The sequence below is a fragment of the Phragmites australis genome, chromosome 22, assembly GCF_958298935.1.
Source record: "Phragmites australis chromosome 22, lpPhrAust1.1, whole genome shotgun sequence".
Lineage (NCBI taxonomy): Eukaryota > Viridiplantae > Streptophyta > Magnoliopsida > Poales > Poaceae > Phragmites > Phragmites australis.
The window spans coordinates 5,610,816-5,633,151 of record NC_084942.1 but is presented as its reverse complement, the minus strand read 5'-3'; the positions used below and the strand labels follow the sequence as shown (position 1 = coordinate 5,633,151).

The 22,336-nt window shown below is 42.7% G+C and overlaps 1 protein-coding gene across 1 annotated transcript; it reads left to right on the top strand.

Moving 5' to 3' along the window:
• Positions 1-4,762: 4,762 nt before the first annotated feature.
• On the top strand, positions 4,763-6,725 carry LOC133905423 (amino acid permease 3-like). Its single transcript, XM_062347188.1, has 3 exons — positions 4,763-5,547; positions 5,644-5,786; positions 5,864-6,725. Exons 1-3 carry the CDS (start codon positions 4,887-4,889, stop codon positions 6,497-6,499), a joined length of 1,440 nt encoding a protein of 479 aa, XP_062203172.1. The 5' UTR covers positions 4,763-4,886; the 3' UTR covers positions 6,500-6,725.
• The last annotated feature ends 15,611 nt before the right edge of the window (positions 6,726-22,336 follow it).

Here is a 22,336-nt window from a genome sequence, read left to right as displayed (position 1 = left end):
AGATTAATTAGTTAAAAAATGTCTTGAATGTTGATTTTCAAGATATATCGATTTGTTAGCAATTTTGCATCAATTTTTCAATTAAGTTTGTAATTTTCAAAATCACATATGGCTGACCGTAGTTGGATTTACCTGGAGAATCGTACTTGTGACGAGTACCTTAATGACGTATCTGGATTCATGCATGTTGTTGAGACGGATATGTTGAACAGGAATAAAAGATTTATGTGTTATCCATACATTAGTTGCAAAAATGAGAGAAAATTTCAAAAAGGCACATAATATATAGGCACACTTGATTATGCGTAAAAAATTTCCCTCTCACGTTTTTCCCTTTTTGAAAAAGTTTACACGAGAAAAGTTCGATTCAAAAAGTTTTGAGAAAAAAATTTGCACAAGAAAAGTTTTGCTCAAAAGTTCGGAGGAAAAAGTTAACAAGAAATGTTTTTTTCAAAAATTTTAAGAAAAAATTAATGAGAAAAGTTTTGCTCAAAAATTTTGAGGAAAAGTTTTCATGAAAAATTTGCGTGAGCCTACGCTACAGTCATCCACGACTTGAACAGGATTCCTGCATCGTGATGCATGACCAGGCTGATCAGCAGTGGTTTCATAAGCCAATATATACATTATGCCAAAAGGGCAAAGAATATATGAACACACGCTAAAGGAAAACATACCATGGGTCAAATTATTGATAGCAAAGCATGCGCTATTGTGTCAGGATAGTCAATCCTATTTTCAAGGATAAACTTCCCTTTTGAGGGAAAGTTGCCCTGACATATTGGCTCTAGGTGAGCCTAGCCTGCCTAAGTACTTAAAATTTTTCGGAGGACCACTCATGGATAGGTGAGAAACAATAGGACGATCGTTGCCCACTTACAGGTGTGAATGGCAAAGTATTTTGTTGGTCATTGAAAAAAGAAAAGAACGCACACGTTCAGACTCCTAAACCGACAATTGCAATCAACATCCATTTTGGGGGAATACTTTATGTACAATCCATTTGTGAAGAAAATCATTTTGCAGACATGATAAAGCTTTCTATGCTAAGAGTTCTGACATTATATATACCTAGTGCTACTCTCTGAACCAGAAGTGCTCCTCAAATCTCAAATGTCAAATTACTCATGTACGTGACAATCATTCTTCAGTCAATAATATGTACAGATGTTACATGTCAAAATACGTGGCCAATTCCAACGCTACATCGCCACGGTTCTACGGTACATTACACGGGTACGTCCAGTTCCTGATCTCTTCTTCTTTCGGTCATCGTTTTATCTATCTACTCTACTCGCAGGTGTGTGCCATATGGGTCGACGCATGTAAACACGCAGAAAGACAAAGCAAGCAGCACGCTAAAGGCCGGATGGACGCGAACTAACACCTCTCCAACATGTCAGGGTAAGGTACACGTCAGAGATGAGCGCCAAATTGTCCGGGAAACTTTTGACCGTTGAAAAAGTGGTATCCGTTTGATAAATCGCTTGCGAATACGATGGCTTTTCAATATTGAAGTTCCCACTGCTAAAGATCTCTCTACCCTGGAACCCTTATGCATTCCCCTATCATAGGAACATCTGATCTGTTTCATTTTTTTTTTAAATGTGAAGTTTTATTAAGTCTCATCGTTATATTAAAGTGATATAACCGCAAAAGAGTCTACTTCGGTTTCTGTATATCAAAGATGTACATAGTCAAAACACAAAACACAGCACAAATGCTAAGACAAAATCAAAATGAGGGTGAACAAACTGGAAAACATATACCCGCAATAGAAGTTATTGATTTTAGGTTTGAATGTGGAGTTTAGACTACCATCCAAACTAGGTAAAGAAGGTCCTTGGCTACTCTCAAGGCGTGCACATGATGAAGTAACTAGTTCACGGTGCTCCTACTGCTGTAGCAAAGACCATGACCGGAGTCAGTATGTACAAATAAAATATCCTGTAAAAGAGAAAAAGATTTCATTTTATCAAAGACAATATTATTTCTACATAGCCATAGGGACCAATAAAAAGTGATCTCCACTGCCAGTATATTGGCTTTAAATTTTTTACTATGACTCCGAAGCCAATCCCAAACATACTTGGTACACTTTGCAGTTGGTAAATGTTTGGGGCCACCTGTACTATAAACCCTGCAAAATGGGTGAATTGACAATTATAGAAATGATACTTTATTGTCTCTGATTTATGACAAAAGTAACACTTTTGATCACCTACCTATTTTCTTTTACTTAGGTTATCCTTTGTTAATAAAATACCTTTACATAAATACAAAAGAAAGATTCTAATTATAAGTTGTAATTTTCATTTCCATATTTAACTGTTCTGAGTGACTTGTCCCCTTACACTAGTGTGCTATAGTGAGTTTTGACTGAAAATTTTTCAGATTGGTTTAAGCTCTATTTAAACTCGTCTCATCCCTCAAACAAAGTGATGTTGTTGAGGTGTACCATCAATCATTCCACTCTACCAATATCGGGCCAATTAGATCCCACTTAAAGGATATGTTGAGGGGGAATGACTCCAGTGCCTTAGCAAATGAGCCTTAATTGTTTTGCACAATGTTATATAAGGAAGGACCCCGCCTGAAGGATATGTTGAGGGCGAATTGACTAACCAAATATTCTCCTAAAATCTAATTTCAGAACTATAGAATGCCTTTTACTTTTATTAGTCCGGTCCAAAAGTAAGAGCCATCCAGTTTACTTTGACTTGTGAAAGTGATTTGTCCCTATGTATTTATTACATATTAGGTCTTGCCAGATCTCATCCTTGGTTAGTAATTTGTACAACCACTTATATAGGAGAGATGCATTTTGAATATCGAGGTCCTAGATCCCTAGTCAACCTAAGTCTTTGGATTTACAAAAGACTTTCCATTTCACCAATTGGTACTTTTTTATAACTACCGTTTTGCCAGTAGAATCTAGAGCAGAAGTAGTCAATTCTTTTTAGTACCCCAGGTGGGATTATGAAGAAGGGCATCATATATGTGGGTAATCTGGTAAGAATTAAGTTAAGAAGGACAAGTCTGCCACCTGTCATTAAGTACTTGGCCTTCTAGCTGCTCACCTTTTTTAATTCATTTCTCTACTCATTTCCAATTTGAGGTTCTGAGTTTTTGATAATGATTGGGGTTCCTAGGTAGCTCAGGGGCAGCTCACCCTTTGCACATCCGAAGATGTCAGCATATTGATCTATTTTTTCTTGAGCTGCACTAAAGAAAAAATTCATTTTTATGAAAATTAATTTTTAGACATGAAATGTGCTCAAAGGCACACAGAAAAAGCTTCATATTATTGGTCTTTTTCAAATCATCATCCATAAATAGGATAGTGTTATCGCCATATTAGAGGATTGATAGCCTATTATCTACCAGATAGGTACAACTTCTTCAACCTAACCGACATTTTTAACCCTATCAATCAGTACTGCTAACATATCGGTAACAATGTTAAACATAATTGGAGAGAACATGTCCCCTTAGCGTAGACTCTTTTTTGTTTGCAAGAAATGGCCGGTATCGTCATTGACATTTACTACTATGCTTTCCCCTAGAAATGAAGCTTTCAACCTATAAGCATCATTTAGGTAAGAAACCTTTCATCCGAAGGAGCTATAACAGGAACGACTATTTGACTCTATCCTATGTCTTCTCGAAGTCAATTGTAAGTATTACCCCACTAATCCTTTTTTGATGGAATTCGTGTATCATCTCATATAGAATGATGACCCCTTCTAGGATGTTTCCTCTACGCATGGAAGCCATTTGTGTGAAAAGAATTATACGGTATGCAACACTGTTTATTTGGTTGGTGATCACCTTAGTAAATTTTGAAGCTAATATTTAAGTAGACATATTGGTTTGTATTATACTGCTAAATGCGACTAGCCTTTTAAGGTTTGGCAGTAGCATAATTACTCTGAAATTTATGCTATATATCGAAAGGTTCCTAGAGTGCATTTCATAGAATATATTCATCCCATCTTCCTTGATGATATCCCAATAGTTCGGGTAGAACTCTACAGGAAGCCATCAGGTCCCAGTACTTTATTATATTCCATATGAAATATATAATTCAAAATAATGCCAGTACCTATCAAATCTACACAACATCAAAAAGCGTTTTATTTTGTTACCACATGCATTCACGAGTATGGGGATTTCTAATTCACGCGCGCCAGCTACAGAGGTAGAAACTTTCAAACACCCCTCCCATCTTTTTGTTTTTAGAAAACTTTTCCTCCCACCATTTTCTTTTTTTAAAAGTTTTTCGGATATCTTGTCCGGACAAGTTTTTTAGAAAAATTTTGAAATTTTTTTTAGAAAAGTTAACGAGAAAAAATTGCTTAGAAAAGTTTTAAGAAAAATTTTTCGAAAAAATCTAAAAATGAAAAGTGGGCCCTATCAGGGGACGGCGTGAGCAGGGGACTCCGCGCGTGTGAATAAAAATTTGCGCACGAGTGCAGTCTCAGAATGCACACGGTCACAAGCGTTTGTTTTTATCTCCGTGCATTTTAATACTTTTTAGCACACTAGCAGCGTGCCCAAGACTAGAGTCGCCCAAAGGCAACGCAAAACTCCAAAGAGAGAGATAGAATGATGTAGCCAATTCAATGGATTTTGCAGCCGATAAGGAAAAGAAAAAAAAAATAACACCGAGACGCAGGCACCCGCGCCGACCAGCGGCTCTCCCGCGGCGACGCCCCCTCTATATATAGCCTCCTCCCTCACCTCCCGTCCCACGCACCCCCGCTCACCTCACCCCTAACTCCTCACCACACTCTTACGCGCGAGCATCCAAGACCTTGATCACTCGCTTGGCTACTTCAATCCTAAGAGGAGAGGAAGAAAGCTGAGAGAGAAACGCAGTGACCATGGCGGCGCACAACGGAGCGAACAAGCAAGTGGTGGCGCCGATGGAGGTTTCGGTGGAGGCCGGGAACGCTGGGGACGCCGCGTGGCTGGACGACGACGGGCGTCCCCGACGCACGGGCACGCTGTGGACGGCCAGCTCGCACATCATCACCGCCGTCATCGGCTCCGGCGTGCTCTCGCTCGCCTGGGCCGTCGCGCAGCTCGGCTGGGTGGCAGGCCCCGCCGCCATGCTCCTCTTCGCCTTGCTCACCTACTACACCGCCACGCTGCTCGCTGAGTGCTACCGCACGGGTGACCCTGCCACCGGGAAGCGCAATTACACCTACATGGAAGCCGTCCGGTCCAACCTCGGCGGCGCCAAGGTCGCCTTCTGCGGCGTCATACAGTACGCCAACCTCGTCGGCGTCGCCATTGGGTACACCATCGCGTCGTCCATCAGCATGCGGGCCATCAGGAGGGCCGGCTGCTTCCACACCAACAGCCACGCCGACCCGTGCGAGAGCTCGAGCAACCCGTACATGATCCTCTTCGGCGCCGTGCAGATCCTCTTCTCGCAAATACCGGACTTCGATCAGATTTGGTGGCTTTCCATCGTTGCCGCCGTCATGTCCTTCACTTACTCCTCCATCGGACTCTCCCTCGGCATCGCGCAGACCATTTGTATGTTTAGTACTCTCATCGCATGGAAATTCATCAAGATATTCAGGATTGATCGATGCTTGATTACTGACATGTGCTTGCTGGATGGAATTGCAGCCAACGGTGGGTTCAAGGGCAGCCTCACCGGCATCAGCATCGGCGCTGGCGTCACCTCCACGGAAAAGATCTGGCGCAGCCTGCAGGCCTTCGGCGACATCGCCTTCGCCTACTCCTTCTCAAACATCCTCATCGAGATCCAAGTAAGCGACCATCCCGGTTGTTCTGTTTTCTTCGATTTGATTGCTCTGTTTCTAATACGGTTGCTCTGTTCCTTCAGGACACTATCAAGGCGCCGCCGCCGTCGGAGGCGAAGGTGATGAAGAAGGCGACGCTCCTGAGCGTGGCGACGACGACGGTATTCTACATGCTGTGCGGTTGCATGGGGTACGCGGCGTTCGGGGACGCGGCGCCGGACAACCTCCTCACGGGGTTCGGCTTCTACGAGCCCTTTTGGCTGCTGGACGTCGCCAACGTCGCCATCGTCGTGCACCTCGTCGGCGCCTACCAGGTGTTCTGCCAGCCCATCTTCGCCTTCGTCGAGCACCGCGCATCCGCCACGTGGCCGGACAGCACGTTCATCACACGGGAGCTCCGCGTGGGTCCCTTCGCGCTCAGCGTGTTCCGCCTCACGTGGCGGTCGGCGTTCGTTTGCCTCACCACCGTCGTCGCCATGCTGCTGCCCTTCTTCGGCAACGTCGTCGGTCTTCTCGGCGCCGTCTCCTTCTGGCCGCTCACCGTCTACTTCCCTGTCGAGATGTACATCAGGCAGCGCAAAGTGCCACGCGGCAGCATGCGGTGGATCTGCCTCCAGACGCTCAGTGTCAGCTGCCTCGTCATCTCCATCGCCGCCGCGGTGGGCTCCATCGCCGACGTCATCGACGCTCTCAAGGTGTACCGGCCGTTCAGCGGTTAATCAACTTGGCAGAACATGATAGATAACCCTAATGTCAACAGCGAGCAAGTATACAAAGCAAGCATAGCAGTTCGCTTGTAAAAAACTACAGAAGGATGTCTTTTCGCTGCTCGTCAATTTTTGTTTCAAATGTCAGTGAATTCAATCTTAATTCTTAAATTGTTATTGGATTAAATTTTTAATAATGAGGAACCTGTGTTGAAGCCTCACCTTCACACTCCAACTACTAGTTGAACTGATGAATATTTTGTAACATTGTGATGTGTTGATGAACATGCATTGCCATAATATAGAAAAAAAATAAGTCGAAGATAGAAGAGCCCAATTCTAAATGAAGAAATAAAAACTCGAAAAAGATCCTTCTAATTCTCAAAGAATGAGGGGCAAAAGCATTGATACCGAGAAAGATTTCTTCTTATTATAAGACGTGATTTGATCCACATTAGTTTGTTAAAGAACAATCTTCTCCTTTAATCGTAAATAAAGGTGTTCAATTGGAACATAAAAATGTGACTCAATTGGTCTTAGTTATTATTCAGGACAGAGTGGAAGAAGGACAGAGACTGTCGAATAAGAAAAATGATCCCTTTGTAATAATTGAACGAGGAGTTGTATGAGTTGAAACTCTCCTGTACGGTCTTATAGGGAACGGTAAGGGTGACTTAAATGTCAACCTCAAAAAATCTAACTATGCCTATGTAAAGTTGTCAGAGTATGATAAACCTCTAGATTTGAAATTATTGCTTATATACCTGATATTGGTCATAATTTACAAGAACATTCTGTAGTATTAGTAAGAGGAGGAAGGATTAAGGATTTACCCTGTGTCAGATATCGCATTATTCGAGGAACCTAGATGCTGCCGCAATAAAGAATTGTCAACAAGGGTGTTTTAGTGCGTTGTAGATTCTTATCAAAGACTTGTATCATTTGATGATACCATGTGAATCGATAGAAACATGTGAAGTTTTTATGGCTAACCTAATAATGAAAGTTTTATAAGGGGACTAGAGCAGGTTACTATGAGACAAAAGATCTTCTTTCAAAAGAGATTCAATTCGGAACTCTTATATGCCCAAGGTCAATATGGAAATTCTTTAAGAGGTTTTTCCTTATTTTGTTCATGTCAACAAACAATTAAAAATATCTCAACTTTATCAAAACTGGTTTGAATCAAATAGCAATGATCCGAAGCACTTCTTTTCCTATTACACTATTTCGGAAACCTAAGGACTCGATCATATGGGTATGGAAAATACATGATTTCTGATCCTAGCGGGAAAAGGAGGGAAACATATACTCAATTTAATGTGACTACATAATTCCATACTCGATCTCATAGATTCCTATAGAGTGGAAAGTTGTATTCGATGAAAGTCGTATGTACATCTTGGAGGGAGATCTTTCCTATCTTTGGAGATCCACCCTACAATATAGGGTCACAAAGCCAAAAAAAAGTGATTCGTTTTTAGCCCTTATAAAAAGAAAACATATTCTTGACTTGAACCTCTTCTATGCTCATGTCACATCAAGGTACTGCCAAAAAAAACTACAAAATCCAATCCAATTTTTCATAATCAATTAGTTAATATAGTGGTTAACCATATTGTGAAAGACGAAAAAATCATTGCCTTATCAAATTCTCTATCGAGCCGTGAAAAGATTCAACAAAAGACAGAAACAAATCCACTATTGATTTTACATCAAGCAATACATAGAGTAGTAACTCCCAATATAGGAGTACAAACAAGATGTAATAAAAAAGACATAAGAACCTGTCCTGAAATCAACCCCTAGGGATTGACGCAGAAATTTCCTATTGAAATAGGATCTAAACAAAGGAAGAGCACTTGCCATTCGTTAGTTATTAGAAGCATCCCAAAAGCGTGTGGGTCGAAATATGGCTTTCAAATTAAGTTCCGAATTAGTAGGTGCTGCGAAGGGAGAAAACAGAACCTATGTGCTGCGAAGGGAGAAAACAGAACCTATGTATTTAGACATATGGATCCATATATCTAGATCGGAAAAGAATCGATAGAAGGAGAATCGGACGATATCTTTTTCAAAACAAACAAAAAGGAAAAGAAGGAGAAAATAGAAATTATGATCAACTAAGCCCTCTCAGGAGCTTGCTTAAGAATAAGAAAGAGGAATCTTACGAAAATAGCATGGAATAAAGTTTGATCCTATTCATGGCGATTCTGTAAATATCCTATGCAAAAAATCAAAACAATCGAGACATTTCGGAGATTGAATGCAGTTACTAATTCATGATTTGGCATGTACAAAATGAAAACTTCATTCTTGATTCTACCAGAATTTTTATGAAAGTCTTATTGCAGGAGGAAATAGAGACAATGTAGAAGTAGAACAATGGAATAAGAGATTAGAGAATCTTCTATTGATTGATGCATGATGTACATATTTATGCAATGTGAAGGGGTGGCAAAGCACCCGTTGGGGAGGTTGGTTTCCCCAACGGGTGTCACTTCATTAGTTAGTACTAATTACAAAGATTAACTGCTATGACAGTTAAAAACTAATTGACAATATGTATGTCTTCTGTAGAAATCAATTTCCATATGGCACATGCAGTATAAAAAAATCGAATGATTGTGGGAATTTAGGAGTATTCATGCAATGACCAATTGAATTGCCGATAATTTTTCGCATCAACCCAACGTCGGGGATTACTAAGGTGATCATGCCATATTTGGAATGTGTCAACATTATGAAAAATTACCATATATGCTACATGTGGTATGGGTTTGATGTATGTGTAGTACAATCCTGAAGATAAAGAGGGAATTTTCTTTAGTATTTGTTTGGTATATCCGTTATTTTTTGTAATGAGGGGATATTCCTCTTTGTTGTTATTATGGGTTTCGATATGGAAACTATTTTGATGGATATCTTTATAATTTAGTAGGGTACAAATTAAATCGGAATACAATAGTGCATCATTAATTGTTATTTAAGTATAGAGTTAGTGGTATAGCTATCCACTAATCATATTTCATCTTCCATCAGATTGTCCCCTGTAGACATCTATATATAGAAATGGAGAATTTAAAGTAAAATTCTTCATAGATATATAGAATACAAATAACTTTATTGAGTATCAATGTGCTGGTACATTATTGGCATTATTGGAATATACAATATAGTATAAGATGACAACAACCTATTACAACACTATGTAGGACATAGATATAATAATATATAATTAATTGGGAGATTAATTATGGTCTCCAAATAAGTCATTGGAAGTAAATTTCAAGGTCATGTTGTTGGTGCTCTCAAGGTCCTTATGCTGTTGCAAAGTGATGTTGTTGTCCGAATCATGAGGAACACTTTGGGAACAACTGGCTGTCCTGGTGATGTTAGGTTGAAGATTGAAATGCACTTCAATTCTTTCGTCTTAAGCTGGTCGACTTCGTCCAACGGATTTGAGATAGAGATCAATCAAGTGTCTTTGGGTATGGCATTTATTAATTGTATTGCTGTAGCAACCACACTTACGACAAATGTCAAATTTGTCTTTGTTGTTCTTGGAAATGCGCTTCCCCTTCTTGTGTCCATGAAATTTTTGCTTCTTATTGTGGTTCTTCTTGCCTTTGGAGTTCTTTGGGCGGCATTTATTGCCGTCGAACTTCTTAGTATTCTAAATATTAGAATTAATTTCAGGTAAAGGAGCAGTGCCTGTAGGGCGCTCGTGATGATTCTTCAACAAAAGTTTATCATGCTTTTCTACCTAAAGTAAATTATGAATTAATTCAGAATAGTGCTTATAATTTCTAGTACGGTATTGTTGTTGCAATACCCTATGAGCAGGAAGCTTTGTAGATAAAGTTTTTTCAATTTTTTCCTCATCTGTGGGAGCTTTGTCACACAATAGCAAACTAGAGTAGATCTTGTGAACAACATGGTTGTATTCTCCAATGGACTTAAAGTTCTGGAGGTGAATGATGGACAACTCGCTTTGTGTTTCAGGTAGAATGACTGTCTTTTGCTATTCATAACGCTCTTTGAGCGAGTTCCATAGATCAGATGGATTCTCATCCATCAAGTATTGATCTCCTTCTTGACGAGGAATAACCGTTGTTATAAGCACGTGATGAGAGACTTATTTTCATGTCCATTGTCCAAGTTAGATAGTTTCGGTCATCTAACTCGAGTTTGTTGAACTCGACGTTGGACATTTTGTCCTACAAAAATGACCAATGATTGAATGAATTTACACTTCAGGTAAATTGAACAATCATGGTAATGTTGTAAATAATGCAAAATTATGTAGAGTCGAGATTGAATTATATAGTGTAGACCTCAAATTATGTAGCTAATACGTTGAAGACAATCACAAAAAATGGTGTAGATTTTGCAGTAGTAGGAAGCATAATCTGATATTTGTCAGTAGATTCATATATTTCTATTACGTTGTGTTATGCTAAGTAGAATATTTGAAAGAACACGTTAAAGGTGATCATTAAATCAAGGTGATAAAATATAGACATCACAGTAATGGTGGATAATTTGCAAATATGTAGTAGAGGCCATAGTTCCATTACCTTGTGTTTCATAAATATTAAATTGAGGTAATCACTTAAATATTTTTGCATTAAATCCTGCTTTGAATTGAGATCTTTGTGTGAACACATTGGGCTTAATTAAATTGAGTGTAGAATTTATACTTTGCAATAAAAAAAATTAATTGAAAAATAAATAAGTATTGCTAAGTAAATTGCATGTTATAGGATTGTATGAAGCAAACACATGGAACAGTGTAGGATTCCAGATAACATAGGGTCTGGAATGCATATTTACATAATGTAAATAATGTACAATACAATATTTATTAAAGCCAAAGCCTTGGTTGTAAAACAGATAACTCAAATATACATAGTATTCTAAATAAGATATAGCTTGAGGGATTTTTTTTGTTAAAAATGGTCGAAAGAACTGGAAGCCACATGGGCCAAGGCCCAGGCATCGGTTCGGCCCAGCCAGCCCAAGCGGGTGGTCGACTCATGCCATATAAACACATTGAGGGGTGACAGTTAGGGTTTTCACCCGCCCTTCCCACTCAGCTGTCGTAGCTGCCTCGCTGCCGCTCACCGTCGATCATCGCCCCTCCTGCTCCGCCTGAGTCCTGGTGGTAGTCAGCCGCCACTGTCGCTGTACGCTTGAGGCAATGTGCTGGTGGAGGGGGCTCAGTGCGGGTGCTTGAGGCGGCGGAGTCGGTGAAGAAGGGCGGGCTTCCATGTCAAGCCGCCAGCGTGCTGCCGTTGGTGCCGAAGGCGATGATGGGCAGTGCAACATCGATGGAGGTCTCATCAAAGAATGCCTCCTCTACATCGAAGCTAGAGTCGATGAAGGCAAGCACAAAGGAAGGTCCAGTCGCCATGGTGCCCTCAGCCCGGCTGGATTCCATTCTGGCCACTGTGAAAGAGACCACCGAGGGTGGTCCTGTAATGGGGCGACGACCGGCTTGGATGCCAAACTCGGCGGCGGCCATGGATCCCTATTTGTCTCTTGTCAGCGAGTTGTGGACAAAGCCGTGGGAAGACGATGGAGGGGCGTAGTCTGCCATGGTGCAGGGGAGAAAACGGCTGTGACGGATCCTAAAGATCCAATTTCGGTGAGTTTGGTTCTCGGAGGAGACCACATTGATGGAGCCCGGAGCAGCCGCCATTGCTTTTTCTCGTGGAGTCGGTGATAGAAGGGCGTCCCCGTCCTCGTAGCCTGGAGGAATGGCCGTGGTGTTTTTCGGGGAGGCCGTCGGGGAGCCAATGCTCGGAGGAGTTGGTAATGCGACGGGAATGGCTGGTGCAAGAGTGTCAGCGACATACACTGGAACGGTGGTACGACCACGGTGACAAGCACGATCACGGCGACGAGCATGGCCACAGCGACGAGCACAGCGGAGGCCATGGTACAGGCGACGTCCTCGGCCATGGTGGGAGCCATGGCGACGTGTACCGATCGATAGCAGCAGGACAAGGAAGATGGTCATCTCTAGTGACATGGGAATGGAAGGTATGGGGTTGCCATGGATTGGGCAGTGAGGGCAAGCCTTCGATCTTACCCTGGATGGATTTTGAGGCCAATAGGCCTCTGTTCTTGGTTTTGTTTGGCTGATCAGGGGTAGAACTAAAGTGTGTGATAACGTATTGCAGTAGGAAATGGAGACAATGTAGAAGTAGAACAGTAGATTAAGAGATTAGAGAATCTTATATTGATTGATGAGTGATGTACATATTTATACAATGTGAAGGGGTGGCAAAGCACCCGTTGGGGAGGTCGGTTTCTCTAATGGTGTCCTTTCATTAGTTACTGCTAATTATAGAGATTAACTACTAATGACAGTTAACAAACTAAGTGACCATATGTATGTCTTCTATAGAAAGATGTCGGTTCTTAACAAATTTTCATTTGCTTCTCTTCCATAGAAGTTTCATTTTTTCAGAATGTATCCCAATTTTTGGTCTAATTTTTCTTCGGATGATCGATTTAACCTCTGATAAAAAAGATAGACATTGATTCTATTTCATCGCTCCAACAAGTTTAGTAATAAGCATAACAGAAATATTGTTTGATGGAAAGAAGAACCTGTAATTAGTTTTTTGGGAAATTTTCAAACAAACAATTTCAATAATCTTTCTATTTCTTATTTTGTTATGTTTATTTTTATATATTCCTCTATCCGTAGAGCACATTGAAAGCACAGAAATGGCTATAACTGAGTTTCTGTTATTCAAAATGGCATATATAATCAGTGCTATCTTCCGTGACAATGATGATTCAAGGTACGGTGCTAATTTGTCTGTTCTTCACTTGATCACTTCGTATGATTATTTTTTAGGACTCATATGTTTTTAGGACTGGTATGATTGACTTGTGATGTCTTCAACGATAGCTGCATGCCAAGTTTCCGTGACCCTTTTTGACGATTGGGATCCTGCAGCATCACCATTTTCCCATGAAAAGCGGTTGCACATCCACTACATTTCCACAGGAAACTTCTAAACCATTTCTTTTTACATAACTTGTGTCTGCGCCACCTAATTGATCGACCATATATTCCTGGCTGCTCAAGGAGCTTGAAGTAACTATCTATATATATCCATGACAAAAGGTTTGTAGTAGTTGCATGCATGCATGTGCTTTCGTTACAATATCTTATTAGGGTATATAGTATTCTTTCGTGTCACAGAAGGGTGTTGCTTTGGATATTGACAACAATCACCAATACATTATTTTGACCACTAATTACTAGTGTAAATGTATGTAAAATATAGTAATGTTGTAATATGTTAAAATAACTTTTCAAGATAAATCTAGCTATACCATTTTTAAAAGTTCAATCAAAATATTAATAGTCAAAGTTAAAATGTATTGACTACACATACTTCAAAAAACGACATTCTTTTATGGCTAGAGAGAGTATGAACAAAGCGGCTACACCGTGTATATTTGTAGTAGCTGATAGTATCAGTCTACAGATGGATACATCTCACTACACCAAAACACCTCATCATTGACGGTTCCAAAACCTTATTATTGTTGGTTTTGGAACCGGCACTCTATAAGTGGCATTGATAGTCGAGGACTATTAGTGCCTGTCACGGCCCAGAGTTTCTAAACATGTAATTAGGTTCTAATGGGTATCATTAGCATCATTTGTTTTTATTTTGAGCAGTATAAGCGTGCAATGTGGATTAAACCGAATTTAGGTAAACCAGGTTTAACTGATGCGTTGTAAAGCATCTCCCAAAACTTTTATGGAACATAGGGCTGGTGATAATTTTAGAAATTAGTAGATACCAGGAGAAGAATATAAATGAATTTTCCCAAATTTTTGGGAAATCTTTAGAAGGCATAAAAATTATCACAAGTTGGAAAAGATAGCATCTTTGAACAATTTTTATTCAAAATTGGCTCAAGCTTTCTGGGTCAAACAAGTTCAAATGGGTTCCTTATGAATTTTAGTTTCAAACAAAATTTGTTTTACCAATTTTGGACCTTGGGAAGGTATTCAAGTGGATGGCTAAAGTGGTGGGGATATTTTGCCGGCTGGTACTGTTCATGGCCCCACCTGTCATCCGCTTCGCACTCACAGCTCTCTGCTCCCCCTTCTCCCGCTCTCACAGAGCACGCGGCGGCCGCCCTTGTTGACTTCGGTGGCCAGGCCATGTCGCCGGAAACCAGGACACGGCGCTGTGTCCTTATCCTCCCCTCCCCGCCCTCTGCTTTCTCTCTCTCTCTCTCTGCTCCTCCTCTCGCGCGGCCGGAAAGCAGAGCGCAGAGCACACACACACGCACTGGCCGCCGGCCAAATCACCGCGCCACCGACGGCCTCCACCGAGCCCGGGCCAAGAGAAGCGCAGAGGAGGGTCGCCGAAGCTCTTCCCCGCCGTTTCCCCTCCTTTCCCGGCATTTCCCGTGCGGATTGAGCTCGGCCGAGTCTTCTCCCTCAACGCCGGCAACCTCCTCTCCGCCCCTCTCCGTCGCCCCGCTATTCTACAGCCTCACCGGCCCAACCCACTGCACGGTGAGCTTCCCCATGCTCCTGTATACCTTATGCGTGCGCCGTCTTCCCTCCGTCCTGTCTCCGGCGCGGTGGTCCGCGATGATCGAACCGCCGCCGCCTCCCCGCGCACGCCGTTGGCCGTGCTGCCGTCGAGCTCGTCGGCTGGGAAGCACGCCGTTAGGTCCACGCGCTCGCGTAGAACGCGTAGGTGTGCTCGGCCGAGCTTATTATGCCGCCGTTCGCTGTCGGCGCGCTAAAACCGTGCCGCCGCCGTGTAGTTTCCGCCGTCCGCCGCCGCTGGCCATTCTCCGGCCGTCGCCGGCAACCAAGTATGCCTCAAATGGATCCACGCGCACATGCTGGAGCCGCAGCTGCCCTTCCCCGCCGCCTGGACTGCACCGCTCGCCGCCGGCGGGCACAACCCGAGCCCCGGCCGGCCGCGCTGCGCTGTGTTCTGGGCGCGAGTCAATTTTGACTCGGGTCAAAATATGCCGGCCCCACTGTCAGTCACAGCGGCTGGCCGAACCCGAGTAAGAAAAGGTTTTAGGGTGTTTAAGTATTCGGAAAAATCGGAAATTGCGAAATGAATATCTGTTGAGTTGATAAATCGGCTGAAATCCTGAAAAATGCATAGGAATGTGTGCTGTGAATTATTGGTTTTGTTATAACATGATCTATCCATTAAAAATACCAGTGGCCATGAAATGTGTGCTGTGAATTATTGAATTAATGAAATATGTCTAGGCTTTGATAATTCATAGTTAAAGTTTGGTATTTCCAAAATTGATGAATCCAATTTTGTTATTCTTGTTTTAATACCCCCTGTTCAGCAAAAATAATCACCCACATGTTAGATGTTGTTACAATTCTATATAGGGTTAAGCTTAATTAATCCTAAAAGTGTTCAAAAGTTTAACAGTAATCCCATTTAAGAAAAATCTTCGATGCTTTAGAACTCGTGCCCTGAAGATTTGCACTGTTATCACATTCTATGGAGCATCCTTCATTTCATAACATTCATATTCATTACATTGCACGCGTGATTCTTTTAGGGAACTTCGACGAGGCGAACGAGGCTGTCCCCGGAGGTTCCCGCAGTGGTGATCGTGACTCGGGTAGCTGTGAGCAGCAGCTAGGGCAGCAAGGCAAGCATCTATCATATTGCACCGTGTCTACTTAAAAATCTAATATGTTATCTACGCTTATGTATACATTGCATGTGTCGGATACCGAGTTGGGTAGAACCTATGCCTATGCATTCTCCCATTTCGGTCACGTGTCATGTGTTATTCCTTGGAGCCTAGTGGTGTCGTCGAGGTCTAATTATAGTTTCGCTATGCTTAATGGTACTTAGGCTTTCCGGTAGAAGTCGACGACGGCGTCCACCGTTGTCGCGAGCCTAGGGCTTATTACTTGTTCACACTTGTGTTTGTGTTGATGATGAGTCGGTTTGGTGAGTGGTGAGTTGAGACGAGGTGTGGGTGGTGTTAGGGGTGTCATCTGCTCACGAGGAGTCCTCAGGCAGTTCGGGGAGGGAACCCGGACACCGTAGACCGCTTGCACCGGTTAAGCACCGACCGTCGGTGTAGTCGGCTTTAGCACTTACCTTACTCACCACATGCTGATATAATGGTAGGCGAGTTGATTACCTTCGCAGACGTGGTCATGTGGGCCTCATCATAGACGGTGTGAGTCCGGTTTGAGTCCGGACTTTTAGCGGTATTGGTTTGCTCGTGGAGTAGTTCTAATATCGCCGCGTCGAGCTATGGTTGATCCACATGGTTGGGCCTGGTTGGGAAAGGTTGTCACGGGTACCCCCTTGTGTGTATCTTAGCGGGTGGCACAAGCCGTATGGTCCCTGTGTCGTGTGGGTCCAGGAGTATCCCCCTGCAGGGTGTATAATCAGTTCGAATTGCCGCGCTCTCGGTCATTTGCATCACTATCGCTTATCTCCACCGAGCGACCATGTTTTGGTCGTAGAGTTTCGATGTGGGTTGTGGCATGGTTGGTTTGGGGTGGTTTGGTCGGTATGTGGTCGGTGGTTTGGTGGGAATGGTTTACTTTCATACACTTGTTGTTCGTATATCTGTTCCGATCAGTTGGTTGGCAGGGTTTGAGTCGGTGGTTGGTTAAGTCAGTTGCTTACACCTAGAGTCTAGGTTGTTTACCGCTTAATGAACTTAAACATGTCTTAATCCTTGCTACAGCTTTAAATGCATGATCCTTGGAGTCGAGAATATATATATATATACTCATATTGTGTAAGACTTGCTAGTACCTTCATACTAAGGGGTGCTGCCCTTAAGTTGCTTTCAGGTTCGCAGGTTGGCGAGGAAGAGGCAGTGTTCGGTTAATTTGTGCCTACCGATCAGGGTGACGGGCAGGAGTAGCACCTTCTACTCCGAACTCCGACGCTTTTGGTATGGAGCCTAAGGGTATACGGCTCCATACTCTTTTGTTGTATAGGTTTTTCTTCCGCTGCATAGTTGTTGTTGTTCCTCTTTTGTTGTAAATTGTGGAAGCAGTTGCATGTTTAATAATTGTAATCCAGTTTAATTATTTGCTCTCTATTAAACTGTGTTGTGATATTTGAGTTGGAAGACATGTGTTCTGATCTTGGGCACAAAACACGTGCCGGGACTACCGGAATGGTATTCTGGTTAATCGTCGAGGTTGTGATTATGAATAATGATCCTCCTGATGATTAATTAGAATACTATTTGGACGGTTCCTCACAGTGTCGGTTACCCATCCGTCACTATTATCAGTTTCAGAGAATAAAAAAAGAGAATTGGCGGCGACAGGAGTGGCAAACAAGCCGGCTGGGATGCCGCTCCCATCGCCGTCGCCGCTGCCTTATTCAACATCACACAATGAATCGATTCAATCACACAAACTGATTCAACATCACAAAACATGATTCAACATCACAGAAACTGATTCAACATCAGCCCAATGAATTGATTCAATCACACAACTCCGCCCTGGATCCATCCGCCATCCTTGTTGACGCAGTTGAAGATGAGTGCCGTCAGCGACACGAAGATCCCTGTAAAACCCCACACCCAACGAAATCACACCCATCAACTCCGGAGAGAGAGGCGCTCGAGAGCACAACTTGCGAGGAGAGTCGGAACTTGAGTAGATCGAGATGATCAACTAACTTGGGCAACAATCCGGTTGATTGTGTCGACGAGGGGCTGGATCGAGAGCATCTGCGCTCGAGGTCGCCCGACAAGGTGCGCTACGAGGGGACAAAGCCGATGGGTGGGATGCCGATGACGGCGACGCGACGTGCGTCGGCACAGACGAGGTCCTGGATCTGGATCCCGCCGGACGCGGCACCAGGAGGCGGGAGTAGGAGGCGTGGTCCGAGGATAGGATCTCCAAGGCCTTAGCGTCCCTGGCTCTGGATCCCGCTGGACGTGGGGAGATTTTGATTGGGAGGGTGGTTGGAGAGAAGAGGGAGAGATAGGGGAGAGACTGAGCATGCGCGCGTGAGGATAAGGTTGAGACCGAGCCGAGAGGACGCGAGAGGGGTGAGCCAAAATCATATTCCATTGAAATTTCAGGTCGAGGCTAGGCATCAGTATCAGTTTGTATTAAAAATCGGTACTGCTACTATCAGTGTCAGTTTTTATTACAAACCTGCACTGATAGTCCTTATCAATGTCGTTTCTTAGTAATTCTACCATGATTTGAGCGTGAAAGGTTAAGAACTAGCAGTAATACACTTTCACTGTCGGTTCTTGTATAACCGGTAGTTATGAAATGCTATTTATAGTTGGTTTTGTAGTAGTGTCTCTTTAGTACCTGTGCATTCATAATTAAGCTACCCTACTTTCCCCCAAATAGATTAAAAGGTGGTGTTGTTGTAGAAATTTAGGTTAGCATGCATTCATGGGACTTGTATACGAACATAGTCATTCGCAAAAAAAAAAAAAAAAAAAAGTATGGGAACATAGTCAGATAGACTTCATGCCATCTTGTGTATTATTGTACTGAGATGGACGCGCCTGCGCTCTAGTAGGAGTTTGCATGCAACTTTTTGCTGGTCAATTGTGTGTTTGACATTTGTAAGAAATAATGATCGATCGACCACGATGTCGACCAACTCTTGTACCTATCTCCATTCATTAATTACGTCTTCTTTTTTACTCTTGACAAGCACTTTGCTCTCAGTTCATGAAGCAGTTATTTGCGGCTATCGGCTCGGAACTTAGGATTCGACAGCCACGGCTTTGAACATAAACTGAAGTATTGGAACAGGCAGTATATATTAGAGTCCATATATATATTTTCTGATCAATTAGTTTTTTGCCTTTTGCGCGCGTATAATGGTCAATGCACCTATCATACGCATAGACACTTCACCATTTGAAAACGGAGGATAATTTGGGCTTCAATGATTTTTATTTTTTTGCAACGAAGACTTAAACGATTCTTTAACGCTAGAAGTGATTAATTAGGTAACGGAGATGAAGCAAATAAACACGTCATTTACTTGCGTGTTTGGCTTTTTGCCCATCGATCAGCATGCAGCTCCTGTCATTTTAGCCGTATACATGCCCCGGAAAATTGGAAATCGAAGTCAAAGAAACATTTTCAAATTCATCGTAAGTGGGACACAGAAAGGTGGCTGCCCTGATGGTAGAGTGAGAATGTATGCCTGCCGCCAAAGGATAGTATACACACAAAGTAGCTGCCCATAGATAGGTATTGAGCCGATATAATTAGGGGCATTTTAACCATGCTTTTTATCCCACACAATTTATTTCTTCCCTCCAACACGCAGGTATTTGACTAGTGTCTAATTTCCAACCGCCACAACGCAAACGGACAGTGGAGTGCTAATTTTTATTGGCGACACATCAAAAGTCGACTAGGACCTAGCATGGGTATAGTACGTATAACATAATCCAATCATTTTTTTTTTCATATGCAGACACTAGACACATTATTGCACCAAGAAAAAAATTACACTCCCTCCCGCTCTTCCTCCTCCTTGCATCGTAGAACAACTATATGAGAAAGATATGGTTGCCACGCATGCAACACAGGAGAAACACGAGCTAGTATTTAGGTATGTTTAGATCTTTTATCTAGCCTTACCTGCTCTTGGTGGGTAAGAATATACTCCATCCGATTGCAAATGTAGATCGTTTTAGACTTATGTATAAGGATTAAGAAAGTAGATCAAATGATTTTGTTGCTCTTCATTTATTTTGTATTGGAAAAGATAACTTATTTATTTGTGAGAGTGGTAATATTTATTAAACAAGAGCAAGACAAGAATAAAAGGGAAAACAATACATAGAAGTTCGAGAATAATTTATATTTAGAAAATAGTTAAAAAGACTAAAACGACCTATATTTATAATTAGATGAAGGATGTTTGATAGTAACATTAAAAGCTTACTTTGGTATGTGACCTCCTTCTTGTTGCCGTATTATTTTATTCAAAGTTCCTCCATGCAGGTACGAGTAAGAAATGTCCAAGTTTCAAAGTTAATAATTGCTGCTATTTACGAAGCGGGTTGCTCACCGAGAAAAAAACAAACGCCATGTTTGATCTATGGGCTAAACAACCAAACAATATCCCTCTCCTTGCCTTGCTTTGTCTGGCCGGAGAGCCGCCGGAGAGGGGAGGGGAAGCAGGATCTTGTGGCCGGTTTATTTCTAGGCCTAGTTTGTATCTAGGTAGGTTTTCGGTGCTAGGTTGGTCCATGGTGTTACGTCTGCTATGGATCATTTGTTTTCTTGTTCTTTTTTTGTGTGGCACTTCTAGGTGCTGCTCTCTTCGACAATGGTGCTTCGGTGGCCCATGCGGCATGGTTCTAGGATTGTTTTTGAGGTCTCTCGTGGTGGCTTCTGTGCAGGGGTCCGTTTTCCTCTGTCGATTCCCTTGTCATTGCTGGACTTTTGTTCCTCCTAGCGGTTTTTGGTGACGCTGGTATATGTGGCGTTATCTCCAACGGGAGCTGTGCCAGGTCTGTTTATGGTTATATAATGTGTATGTTAGGTGCTGCTTTTGCTGCAGCACCAGTGCCGCTGCTGGTGATGTTGGTTCTATCTGCGGAGGGTTTGGATCTTGTTGTCATCTTTTTGGTGGGTTGTAGCTCTGAGCCATAAGCTTCTTTGCGGGTGGTTGTGGAGGATTAGATTTTCCTGTGCTCGAGCCGGCGACACAACGGCCGGTTCACTTTTAGCGATTTAGATGTGCTTCCAAAGTGGTTCCGAAGTGCTGGATGTTGCGGCATTTCCAACGCTTAAAGTTGGTCGATGGTCTCAGTGTGAGAGGCTTATTTTATGGTCTCGGCTCATGCAGAGCAGCAGAGATTGTCGGAGCTGAAGAAGATGTAGGAAGAATCTAGATATGTTTTACTTGTATTTCTCTGATTCTCTTTATGTTTTTCTAGGTTTTGGATATACTATGCTCCAAATTAATTTAATCTCTTACCCTTCGAAAGAAAACTAGCCTTTCTCGGCAAAGGAATCAAGCATGCCCTTCGTTGCCATATCACACTCGAGGTCATGACTCATGAGCGTGCGATACTACTCCGTACCATGCAATCACACTCGAGGTGACGACCAGCCACTGCGAGGAGGATCAAACGGGACCCAGCCCACGCGTCGAGGTGACCGCCGAGAGACTCCACATGGTTCACGCTGCCGGTCGCCACTTGACTTGGGTTGGCTCAGCCGGAAAATGGCAGGTCTCGCGGTCGGCTCGGACACGGTCGGTCTGCCTGCGCGTTGGACCCACTCGACTGCTGCGTACTCGCTCCCCTCGATGGAGCCTGCCGCCACTGTTTGTGCGACACGTTTCTCCTTGGTCGCCAACTTGAGACCAGACCAGACTTTTAGGCACCAGCAATTTCTCTGATGACAGATGGAAACGTGCTTTAATACAAATCACGGGTCACCCTGCCACTAACCATCTAAGCTAACAAGGAATTTCGAAAACATGCATGGTGTTCGACACACTACTTAATTACATTAAGATTCAGAAAAGTTCCGAAAGTAGACTACAATTTGCACATTATCGTTAAGCGATCATGCTATGACCATGTAAGAACACAAAGCGAGTTACTTTTTTTTCGAGAACCAAGGCTCGTAGTGACTTGTTTTGAGAATCAGGGTTCGAGCCCTAGTTGGTAGCCTCACACCTAAAGGTTTTACCACCGTGCGGTTCACATGTTCTGACACACACTACTATAGAATCAGCCTTTTATACCGACTCATCACTGCTTGTTCCTAATGGACCGGTAGTGATGGGTATCATTGCCGGTTCATAAGCCGTGCGG

Excerpts from the sequence above, each read along its gene's own strand:
- LOC133905423 (XM_062347188.1), top strand. The coding sequence starts at position 4,887 with ATGGCGGCGCACAACGGAGCGAACAAGCAAGTGGTGGCGCCGATGGAG. Across the intron at positions 5,548-5,643 it reads CGGCATCGCGCAGACCATTT|CCAACGGTGGGTTCAAGGGC; the intron begins GTATGTTTAGTA and ends ATGGAATTGCAG. Across the intron at positions 5,787-5,863 it reads ACATCCTCATCGAGATCCAA|GACACTATCAAGGCGCCGCC; the intron begins GTAAGCGACCAT and ends CTGTTCCTTCAG.